The sequence below is a fragment of the Triticum aestivum genome, chromosome 5A, assembly GCF_018294505.1.
Source record: "Triticum aestivum cultivar Chinese Spring chromosome 5A, IWGSC CS RefSeq v2.1, whole genome shotgun sequence".
NCBI lineage: Eukaryota > Viridiplantae > Streptophyta > Magnoliopsida > Poales > Poaceae > Triticum > Triticum aestivum.
Genome location: NC_057806.1, coordinates 467,869,740 through 467,881,111, shown reverse-complemented (window position 1 = coordinate 467,881,111; position 11,372 = coordinate 467,869,740). Strand labels below are relative to the sequence as shown.

General features: G+C 43.3%; 2 protein-coding genes across 2 annotated transcripts; one reads left to right on the top strand and one right to left on the bottom strand.

Moving 5' to 3' along the window:
• Window positions 1–365: 365 nt before the first annotated feature.
• On the bottom strand, window positions 366–3,105 carry LOC123101395 (uncharacterized). The gene is made up of 3 exons (XM_044522867.1): window positions 3,078–3,105; window positions 2,297–2,784; window positions 366–649 (listed from the first exon to the last, which is right to left on the bottom strand). Exons 1-3 carry the CDS (start codon window positions 3,103–3,105, stop codon window positions 593–595), a joined length of 573 nt encoding a protein of 190 aa, XP_044378802.1. The 3' UTR covers window positions 366–592.
• A 145-nt stretch (window positions 3,106–3,250) lies between these two features.
• LOC123104071 (protease 2) lies at window positions 3,251–9,894 on the top strand. Its single transcript, XM_044525792.1, has 11 exons — window positions 3,251–3,682; window positions 4,011–4,168; window positions 4,393–4,615; window positions 4,698–4,839; window positions 4,949–5,152; window positions 5,561–5,695; window positions 5,994–6,122; window positions 6,660–7,048; window positions 8,464–8,674; window positions 8,812–9,005; window positions 9,159–9,894. The coding sequence occupies exons 1-11, from the start codon at window positions 3,321–3,323 to the stop codon at window positions 9,361–9,363; spliced, it is 2,352 nt and encodes a 783-aa protein (XP_044381727.1). The 5' UTR covers window positions 3,251–3,320; the 3' UTR covers window positions 9,364–9,894.
• Window positions 9,895–11,372: the final 1,478 nt, after the last annotated feature.

Genomic DNA, 11,372 nt, shown 5'->3' with positions numbered 1-11,372 from the left:
CTCTCCGGCAGGGTGCCGGAACGGGTCTAGATTGATTTTCGGTGGCTACGGAGGCTTCTGGCGGCAGAACTCCAGATCTATTCTTCGTTTTGGAAGTTTTAGGTTACATAGGTATATATGGGTGCAGGAGGTACGTCAGGGGAGCCACGAGGGCCCCACGAGGCAGGGGGCGCCCTAGGGGGGTGGGCGCGCCCCCCACCCTCGCGGCTTCCTCGTTCCTTCCTTGACGTGGGGTCCAAGTCCATCTGGTAGGTTTCCTTCCAAAAATAACTTCTCCAGTTGATTTCGTTCCGTTTCGACTCCGTTTGATATTCCTTTTCTTTGAAACACTGAAATAGGCATAAAACAGCAAATCTGGGCTGGGCCTCTGGTTAATAGGTTAGTCCCAAAAGTAATATAAAAGTGGATAATAAAGCCCAATATTGCCCAAAACAGTAGATAATATAGCATGGAGCAATCAAAAATTATAGATACGTTGGAAACGTATCAAATAGTAGTACGAAAAAACAAGGATCAAGATGTTTTCGTGAAGAAGCCATACTTTCTGTTGCTGCACATAGAGCTCCAGTGGAGAATTACCGTTGGCAACAAATCACACTGACATTATATTCTTCCCCGGTTTTTTGTTTTGATCCTGCAATTCTTGCTCCTGCAGCTCATTTGGCCAGCCATTAAATAAACAATAGTAGCGGAGGGAGCATGCTATCTAGGGTCAGAATTAAATGGAGGTCCTGGTTCATCATTAGGGAAAGAAATAGTAACATAAGGAGTATGCTCTTTAGGGTGAAGATTAGATGAAGTTCCTGATTCATCATTACTTTACTTTTGAGGTCAAATTCGAAATAACTCATCAGGTAATAATGTATTTTGCAAAAATATATGGCTTTTGGATAAGGCAGGCACAACCACTGGCATCACCATCATATATCTCTTAACCTAACTATAGAAAAATGTCTTTAAAAGTTCTGATACATCTTAAGTCCTAACTACAGTGGGTACATCACTATTTAGATGCTCTGAAGTAAAGAGGTGTTCACAAGGAGAATTCAAAACTAACACGTCTTCTTGAACTGAAGCACTATTTGTATATCGAAAATGTTCTGAAACTGCTGAACCTGAGCTTATCTAACAAGTATTAAACATTCAACTTTTCTACCATGCTTGACCTGGTATGCTTGAGGGAAACAAAAATAGAAGTTTAACCTTACGTAAAGATACAATTAAATGGCGATTCATTGATGGAGTAATCAGATAATGCGAAAATCAATTGTAATAATAAAAAAGAGTTGCAGTAATCACTAATAATATATTTTTTGTCAACTCTGGAGAAGACTTGCTACCTGCTGCTACAACCAATTGACTCATGCACAAACACCTCTAATGTATAAACGTACAAACATGACTCGCTGCTACATATGTACTCACTTCTACATATGAATGCTTGTGAATTCTTCAGGTTACAACAAGAAACTGAAGGATATACAAAATCATGAAAAATCTTTGTTCTTCATGCATATGAAGGTACATGATTAATTGTTATCACAACACATCAAAGCTTACTTCCAACGATTTAAAATGCATGTCACTTTTACTTGCCATACATATGGAAAAGAAACTAAGGCAATGACGCTAGAAGACTTTTCTTTGCCGAACATATGGAAAAAAGAAAAACCTAAGGTAATGACGATGGAAGCTATGGTTGCAGGCACACACTAAAAGATCCTGGTGAAGAATAAAGCCCAAAACTCATGCTCTTTTCAAATTTCAATTTTAAGTAAATTCTGAACATAACAGAACTGCTACTTCAAGGTTGCTAATGTTCTGATCATCCATAGTTGAGTCTTGAGAACAACATGATTTATTAACCAAAAGTAGGAATTTTCAGGTCTGGAGGGCACAATACAGACATTATGTTGAACTTGGATCAGTAAAAAGAATTGGTAAACTGAAGTGCAATCAAATGAACACGTATGCACATCGGTAAACTGGAGTGAAATCAAATGAACACGCATACACATCGGTAAACTATGCATTGGTATGCACTGCAAGCGCAACACATTTTGTGTCTGAAACTGAAACAACACACTTCAGAGAAGAAGATTCAGAATAGCACAAAACCACATGAGTGAGACGTTTACGAGCTCGGCTCAGCAACAATCAGACCCTCCTTGTCTGCCTCTTGCAAGGTTAGCAATAATTCACAAGGTTATTCTAACTCGTCTCCAAATCGAAATTTTTACAAATCTGCACAATCAAGCAAAAATTGGGTATATAGTGCGGATCTGGGAGCAAGCACCTGGTACTTGGGGACTTTCAGACGGGGGATCTGGTGGTGCCGCCAATTTCCAGCGATGTCAGCTGAGAGGAGGCGGGCCCGGAGCAGCAGCCGGCGACGGGATGACGGGGAGCACCTCGAGAGCATGGCCGACCAGTTCCATGGCTCCCTCAGTAGGGAGTTGGCCGGCTGAAGAGCGGTGGAGGCATAGGAGGAGGGGGGAGAGGAGTTGGGGGATGGTGTGGCGCCGGCGTCGTGTGTCTCCGGTGATGGAAAGCCGCAGGGGTGGCGGCGCGCGGCGGCGTGGCGGGGGTCGGCTGCGGCGGTGCACGGCGGCGTGTCGGGGGCCGGCGGTGCGCAGCAGCGTGGCAGGGGGCTGACGACGCGTTGGAGGTCGAGACGGGGCGTGCGTTTTTTCCCTCGCCCGTACCGGTTCGTTCGTGCTCTTCTTCTTTTTTTCACCCTAAAGGCCGAGCCGAGGCCCAAGCCCAACACACGAAACGTTTTCTCTGTTTATTAGCATTAAAACTATAGCGCATGTTAATTACAGTAAAACACAGGAGTTTTTTCAAAAAAATGAAGCGACGGTAAATCCGGAGACTCAATCCGTGCTTTATTAGACTAGTCACAATAGGGAGTAATTTAGACTAGTAACATCACATTTTACTAGGCTATGTTACTACCTTCACAGTGGGTAGTAACATATATGTGTTGTCATGTTATGGTTCATTTATTAGCCTATAAACTCATATTGTCTTGGTATGTGTGATGTTACAGTAACTAGCTAAGTTATCACCATCACCTCTCTCATCATTAAATATATGCCACATAAGTAAAATTATCTTGAAAAATGTGATGTTACTAGTGATGTTACTTTCACTGTGGATAATTTTAAGAAGAGATTAGGGAGAGATAGGATTGTAAAAAAAATACAGAGCTGCGAGAAGGTGGGAAGGGGGGCGATTCTGGGTCTCCCAAAACAACTGGCCCGAACCTTAGGAAAAACCCCAGGCTTCCGCACTGCAAAACCGTCTGAACCGGCGTGATGCTCCACCGGCGGCACCCCCTCCCCGCCCTGCTCCGCCTCTTCTCCACCACCTGCCGCCGCCGCTCCCGCCTTCCCTCGCAGCCGCATCCCCCGAACACCGACACCCTCCCGCCGCTGCCTGTGGCGAAGAAAGTCCCCTTCACCGTGTCGGCGCACGGGAGGTCGTGGAGCGACCCCTACCACTGGATGCGCGACACCTCCGACCCCGACCTCGCCGCCCTCCTCGCCGCCGAGAACGCCTACGCAGAAGCCTTCGTCTCCTCGGCCGGCGGAGGCGGCCTCCGCGCGCGCCTCGCTGCCGAGATGCGCGCCCGGCTGCCCCCTTCCGCCGTTTCCCCGCCTCAGCCCTGGGGCCCTTGGTTCGTACTGCTCCATTTCGTTTGATCCCATAGAGTATGACTTGGAACTGTATCGCTAGGGTATGACTTCGAACTGTTCTGTCAAATTTCATTTGCCACGTCAGGACACGGTTGCGGGATGCACTGTTCATATAATTTCCTTGGACAATGTTGCACTTGTTATATATGCTTCTGACTAGAAACATAGCTTTTACACTCCTATTCAGGAAATAAGTGCTAATGGAAAGACGGGAGAGCACTTTTTAAAATACTTTTGCTAGGTAAATGATGCTGCACAACAAAATACAACTGCCTTTGTGTCTTACATAGCTCATGTTTGTGTATCCAGGTCATATTACCAGTACGTGCCAAACGGAATGGAGTACCCAGTTTTGTCGAGAAAGCTGAGGCCCTCTGGTGGTTTAGCAGGACGTTTCCTTAGTTATCTTTCTGACTGGGAGAAGGAAGAAGTGTTGCTTGACTGGAATGAGATCGCAGAGAAATTTGGTACGTGCTTTGCTACATAAAGTAGTCTGGTGTGATCTCCATATTTACACATAATATACTGATGTGAGCTTCAATTGTATAGTTTGATGTAGTTTGATTGTTATATTTACTGCAGTTAATTGGACATTGCTTATTTGCTTATTATCATTGATTTCTTGCGATGAGGACATTTTATTTGCTTGCGCCTGAAGACTTATCAGTGGATCATTTTGTAACTTATGCAGGTTATGTTCACATTGGGAGTTGTCGAATATCTCCTGATCATAGGTTTCTTGCATATACTCTCGATACATCTGGGGGTGAACTGTTTTCGCTGGAAGTGAAAGATCTTCAGTCTAAGCATGTCATTTTTAGTCCGCCAGACAAGGGAATTGTCAGTTTAGCATGGGCTCACGACAGTGAAAATTTATTTTATACTGTCTGTGATGAGACTCTACGTCCCAATCAGTAAGTCTCCTTCCTGCAATAGAGTGTTAAGCTCAAGAAGCTTGTAGTCTTTTACTGTATTTGATATGTTTTCATCTTATAGGGTTTTCTGTAAAAAGATGCAGTCAAATGAGGCCGGCCTTTTAGTTTTCGTGGAGGATGATGTAAACTGTTGTGTGGATATCACAAGCACAAAAGATTTCAAGTATATCACTGTGAATTCTAACACAAGGACATCATCTGAGGAAGGTTTCTATTTCAACTTTATACCCAATTCGAAATGCATTTTGCGACGTTTACAACACATGTCTTGTTTTTGATTGTTCTTTCTGATTTGGGCTTGTGTTGCTGCAGGTTTATGTGATGGAATCTGGTAATGTAAGAGAAGGCTTATGGCCTGTACAAAAACGCACCAACAAAGTACAGTACTTTTTGGAGCATCATAATGGGTTTTTCTATATTCTTACTAATGCACCCTTGAAAGATACTGAAACTGCAGTTGAAGGCTACTACCTGGCCAGGTGTAGAGCTGAAAAATCACTGATGGATAAATGGCAGGTCTCTCCCTCCTTCAGAAAGTAAACTTCTAGGCAGAGTTTATTTCTCCCTCTGTTCACAAATATAAAATGTTTTTTGATATTTCAATATGGAGTACATACGGACTGAAATGAGTGAACGAACACACTAAAATGCGTCTATGTACATTCGAACCAGAAAAAAGGTTAGAACATCTTATATTTGTGAACAGAGTGATATTCGTTAAGATAAAAATATCTTCGTCAGTGATTCAACATTGTTTTCTTCCATATCAAGTGTTGATGACATCTGTATATAAGTAGCATATTTATTGCTAGTGTGGATTTTTCGTTTTGTTGCCTGAACGCATTTAGTTGCTGAATATGCATTAGATTTATTCCCATTAGACTTCATACCTTACAAAGTTGCTGCCTGTATTTCTATTGTTAGGTTGTGGCACTCCCTGGGTCGGACTGCACATTTCAGGATATGGATATTTTTCACGAACATTTAGTTCTCTTTCTTCAAAAAGATGGGCTTCCTCTGTTTTGCTCCATCGATTTGCCAGTCCAGATCGACTTTCAGGTATGATATTTGACTTGTGTCATGTTAACCTGTCACTATTTGTATGTTTGGACATATTACTCATAGAGATGTAATACACACTTTGTCTTGGACCATAATGATTTAGATCACCAAATACTACCCACCTTGAAGCATTGACGGTCTTAATTTCACTTTATCTGTTGCACTTCCAATGTATAATCTGTACTCTGATATTGTCATTCTCTCTTCCTTTTCATATTATGGGCTAGATTGTTGCTACTCGTGATTCTGAACACTCCTGTATTAGTTATGCTGATGACTTTTGTTTTTCTCCCAGGAGCCAAAGGAATTGGGTGATTTCACTCCATGGTTTTTCCCAATACCTTCAAATTTATGCAGCATTCTTCCTGGGCCCAACAATGATTTCATGTCATCTACTTTTCGTCTGGTGGTGTCATCACCAGTGGTACAACATTCAACAAAGTTTCTCATTATTTATCTGTGTCAATGGGCATTTCCTTATATTCAATGTTGATATTGGTTTCAGCTCTTCTTTTCTCAATTCCCTGGATCTCACTCTATGATTTATATAATACTCCCTCTGTTCCTAAATATAAGTGTTTTAAGAGATTCCTCTATAGATTACATACGGAGCAAAATGAGTGAATCAATACTCTAAAAGACGTCTATATACATCCAAATGTAGTCTCTATAGTGGAATCTCTAAAAAGACTTATATTTAGGAACGGAGGGAGTAGCACCCAGCAAATTCTTTTCTACACACTCAGACCTGTTCTATCCTTTGCCACTCACATAATGCTGTACAATTTCATGAAGTATGTAATTGAACTGTATATCATGTAGAAGAATATAATTGAACCAAATATTCATCATGTTAATCTGGCGTTTTATTATGATAATTGAGCAACATTATTGTACAGTGCATCTATTGTGTTGCTAGAGATAAGTTTTCCCAATAAATGTTTAATTTGCTTGATTGTAGATTCCAGACTTAACTGTGGATTATGACATGAGAAAGAAGACATTTACTATCCTTGATCAAGAGGAAGTGACTGGCCTTTGTTCAAGTCTATACACAGTAGGACAATCCAATGTTTCAAGCATCCAACAAAATCTGCAGCTTATTGAAGATTCACAAAGTTGGAGTGATCTTTCCAAGTTAGTATCTTGTGAGAGGGTCCAAGTTGTTTCACATGATGGTGTCTCGATACCTTTAGTGATCTTGTATTCACGGGGAGCTCATATTCATGGAGAATCGCCTGGGATCTTATATGGATATGGAGCTTATGGAGAAGATCTGGATAAAAGCTGGTGTTCTGACAGGCTTAGTCTGCTTGCTCGAGGTTGGGTTCTTGCATTTGCTGATGTTAGGTACAGTTTGATGCCTGTGGCATTTTTTCAGCTTACAGGACTGCACTTCCCCATCATCATTCAGTATTTCCTAACTCATCTTACAACTTACTGCAGCATGCGAAACTCTGCATTTTTATTTGGTAAACTAGATTATTTAAGAACCAGACTAGCATACCTGCACCCTATACTTGGACTTCCTACAAGTGTGCAACACGATGTCTTTATTCACCAAATCTTAAGTATACAGAACGTTAATTTTTATTTTCACCTGAAAGAGACATTAGGTCCTAGGCTGCTATCATATTGAGACGTCGATCCATCATCTTGTGAAAGGACCGCCTGATTTCACTGTTCTGGAGTAGAGCAGGTTCCTGAGGGCGTGTTCGGAATCTATCTAGCTTCTTAAAACTTCACAAATCCAGCTTCTAAAGCTAGCTTCTCACTTCACCTGGCAATTCCGACGCGTTCGGCACGCTTGACAGCTTCTCCCAGCACTTGTACAGTACCATCACCAGCCACAGGGAAGATGCAAAGGCGAGCTCACCTTGGGTTGGGGCAAGGGGGCGAGGGAGAGGAGGCTGGCTCAGAGGACGACATGGTGAGCACCGGCATCAATGGCGTCAAGGTGGGCGTCTCCTGCCGGTGGGGTTGCTGCTCCTGGCTGGCGGCGCTGGAAAGTGCTCCTTCGGGACGGGATCTGGCGGGAACGGGGCTGGAATGGTCGGATCTACCGGCGGAGAGGCTCGCCGACCGGCGAAGGGGTGGAATCGGGCGTGGCGGCGGCGACCGGCAGCGCTGGGTAGGTCTCGAGCAGAAGAGATGTCGGGGGAGAGAGGGGAACAGGCATCGGAGCTGAGCCGTGCGAATCGTTTTCTCGACTTGGCGGTGGCATCCCCTTGTAATTATGCCGAACTCCTCACTTCTCGTTTTCCTGGAGCTGTGATTTTGGTGCTTCGTGTTTTTACATTGGACTCCGGCCGTGCTTCTCGAAGCTAGCTTCTTCGAGCTTTTTCGTTCGGCTCAGCTCCCCTCCAGCTTTATGTGAAGCGTGGAGTGGGAGGACATCCGAACACGCCCTGATATGGTGATCCATGTCACAGGTGTAATTTGCTAGAATTTTGTAAGGTGGCCATTTAATAGTCGCAAAGTTCTATCATTTTCTCCATCCAGCGCCATTTGGAGGTTATCAACATGGAGTTTGGCTTCCCCGCAAAAATATAAATAGAGTTTGGCTGAGCTGACAACTTCAATGTGGTGTGAATGTGTGATATACATCTTCCATTTCTCTAGCATGCTCCACAATAAAATCTTAAAACATGATAAGACAGTTGTTTTTGACTTTTCATGTATGATTAGAAGGAAATTCATTTTATGACTGACACCGCAAATTTTATGTTCCCGATTGTTTGTAATTTCCTGGCCTAATCATGCAGGGGTGGAGGGGATCCATCATGGCATCTAGCAGGCACCAAAACCAACAAGATAAATTCAATTCAAGATTTTGCGGCATGTGGTATGCATCTTATCAAGGAAGGTTTTGTGCATGAAAGTCGTCTTTGTGCTATGGGCTGCAGTGCTGGTGGTTTGCTGGTTGGGGCGGTCGTTAATATGTTGCCAAATTTATTCTCTGCTGCAGTTCTCAAGGTAAATCTTTGAGCTCATCCGTCGATACATCATTATCATCTGGGATTTGCTGTGCTTATTCCCTTCTCTTTGCTTCTACTGGTAAATGATGTTTCTGGGCTTTCCAGTATCAGTGACATGTATTTCTACTGAAACAGGTCCCCTTTCTTGATATATGCAATACAATGTTGGATCCTACGTTACCTCTCACCATCTTGGACTACGAAGAATTTGGTGACCCTAATATCCCAGTTGAATTTGATGCAATCCGTAGTTATTCTCCCTATGACAACTTATCTCCCGGCAAATGTTACCCCTCAATTCTGGTGACTGCCTCTTTTAATGATACAAGGTTTTTGTCTACTTCATTTTACTCTTGCGATACTGCAGTTTGGATAATTTGTTTCCATGTGAAATTTTCAGCTCACAACACCGTAGTCAAGGTTTCCAGCTGTGTACTGTTGGTTTTCTTTTGAATGGCCAAAATTTCCTTTTTGTTTGACAGGGTAGGAGTCTGGGAAGCTGCTAAGTGGGTTTCAAAAGTGAGAGATGTCACGTGCCCATCCTGTTCCAAGTCTGTTGTTCTCAAAACTAATATGCAGAGTGGCCATTTTGGTGAGGGTGGACGCTTCATGCGGTGCGAGGAGACAGCCTTCGAGTATGCGTTTCTAATGAAGGCATTGGGAATGGATGATAAGTCTGCGAAGTAATGAACTGACACTCAGGGCTTACTGTGCTGCAAGAGTTGCGGTGATGCATGGAAGCAGTAATCGATATCATTACCTGCTGTAGTGACATCTGGCAACCTGGAGTGATAAGTTGGATCAGACCGCTCATAGTCCACACTATTGTCGGTTGCAGAGCCATTTTTTGTTGGTTCCTGCATTGCACCCGGCTGCTAACTGGAGCCCTCAGAGTAGCGCAAATGAATGTTGTGCGTTAAGGTGTTAAGATCAGGCATCATCTGTCTTTCCCCATCAAAAATAAGGTTAGTATCACGGGATCATAGATTGCATTCAAATTGACATATGGCTCTAGCATGATTCATCATCCTAGTTCAGATGGTACCGATGCTAGATATGGAGCTATAATGTCTGAGAATGGATATTGGTTTTGAACCCTGACTCACATATCAGGCTAGTTGTATGTCGCTGTCTTGTGTTTTGAACCTCTGAATGAGATTGGGCTTCCCTAAATTAAGATGAGCTGCATGTAACATCCATGCGTACATTTTCTATGTTTCGATCGTTGCTAAGTAGATACGTACTCCCTCCGTTCCTAAATATTTGTCTTTCTAGAGTTTCAAATGGACTACCACATACAGATGTATATAGACATATTTTAGGGTGTAGATTCACTCATTTAGCTCCGTATGTAGTCACTTGTTGAAATCTCTAGAAAGACAAATATTTAGGAATGGAGGGAGTAGAAAGTGAGTGGCGACCTGTTGAAGCGTGTTTAGTACATTTTCTCGGAGCTTATCTTAGTTTAAATATGCTTTCGGTAGTGACGCAATTATCTATGCTTGTAATGCACGGGGCACTCTCAGTTAAGTAGTACCAATTGGTGCAGCATGGACCCGTGATCCCAAGTCCACAGTTTTCTACGCCGACTAGATCCCAAGGCGCAAATTATTGGACTCTGTTCGTTCTTCTTGAAACCTGGCAGTAGTATCATACTCAAGAAATAAATCCAGCCATTTGGCACACCAATCTCCACAGTTCCGTTTGGCTGCTGTGTATGCTTCTTGTGTGGTCATCCGCTTACCTTTTTTCACTGGGTTACTACTACTACAATCCTTTTCGATATCACTGTAAACCGTTTACTCTCTCTGCATATCCATGCAGATGCAGCAGTAGTTGCTGCTCGAGTGCAGTGCATTGTTGGGACTCATTGTTGGAAGAGATTCAAGTGGGGGAATGGGAGTGAATATATATATATATATATATATATACTGTGCCAGGCGTGCTTCCCCATGGGTGCGTTGGGTTGGTATCACAGTTAGCTCTTCCCCATGGGTGCTTCCCCATGGGTGCGTTGGCTCTGATTGCTTCCGTTGGAGCTTCTTCTCTCCGTGGGGATCTACTCCGTGCGTGCTTCACCTGCTCTCATGATTATTTGTCAATTGTCATGCACTCACGTTTGGCACATCAAATCTGGCGATTCTGGAGGGCCCATGGCGTTGATTCTGATGGGATATGGAGCGATTCTAGACTTCGTGATGTCCGTCGCATAGCTTCGTGATGATGGCCCTGCCTGATGGCGATACGCTGCTTTGCTTCTCATCCGCGCCTGCTCGTGGTAGGGAAGGCTTAGCGTGCTGGCCTCTCTTGCTCCAGGTTTCAGATGCGATGGTTGATTAGCAGAGACTGGCCTTTCTCCCATTACCGTTGAAGTACGTCGTCAATAACAACGGGGGTACATACTTTTCTTTTTCAAACAGAGGTTGAAACCGCTGCCATCATTATGATGCACGCTCGTTGTTATTACTCCCTCAATAAATAAATAAAGAGATTTATATAGTGATCTAAAAGCTCTTATATTTTTTTATTGAGGGGGTAATTATTAAGTAGAGTACAAAACAAAGATAACCATGGTCGAATTATTACAAAAAGATGAATAGAACATTTATGACAGAGTCAGACTTCTTCCATTGCAACGCCTTCATGTAGGGTACTCAGATCTCGTGTCGCCGTCATGTCGTCTGATGTCTATGACA

What these genes read in the sequence shown, in the direction of transcription:
- LOC123101395 (XM_044522867.1), bottom strand. Translation starts at nt 3,105, where the DNA reads ATGTGGCATATATTTAATGATGAGAGAG. An exon ending in TATATTTAATGATGAGAGAG is followed by an intron (nt 2,785 to 3,077) that starts GTGATGGTGATA and finishes GCTAATAAACAG; the next exon opens with AGAAAACGTTTCGTGTGTTG. An exon ending in TGAAAGTCCCCAAGTACCAG is followed by an intron (nt 650 to 2,296) that starts GTGCTTGCTCCC and finishes AATGAGCTGCAG; the next exon opens with GAGCAAGAATTGCAGGATCA.
- LOC123104071 (XM_044525792.1), top strand. Translation starts at nt 3,321, where the DNA reads ATGCTCCACCGGCGGCACCCCCTCCCCGCCCTGCTCCGCCTCTTCTCC. An exon ending in GAGACTCTACGTCCCAATCA is followed by an intron (nt 4,616 to 4,697) that starts GTAAGTCTCCTT and finishes TTCATCTTATAG; the next exon opens with GGTTTTCTGTAAAAAGATGC. An exon ending in TGGTGGTGTCATCACCAGTG is followed by an intron (nt 6,123 to 6,659) that starts GTACAACATTCA and finishes GCTTGATTGTAG; the next exon opens with ATTCCAGACTTAACTGTGGA.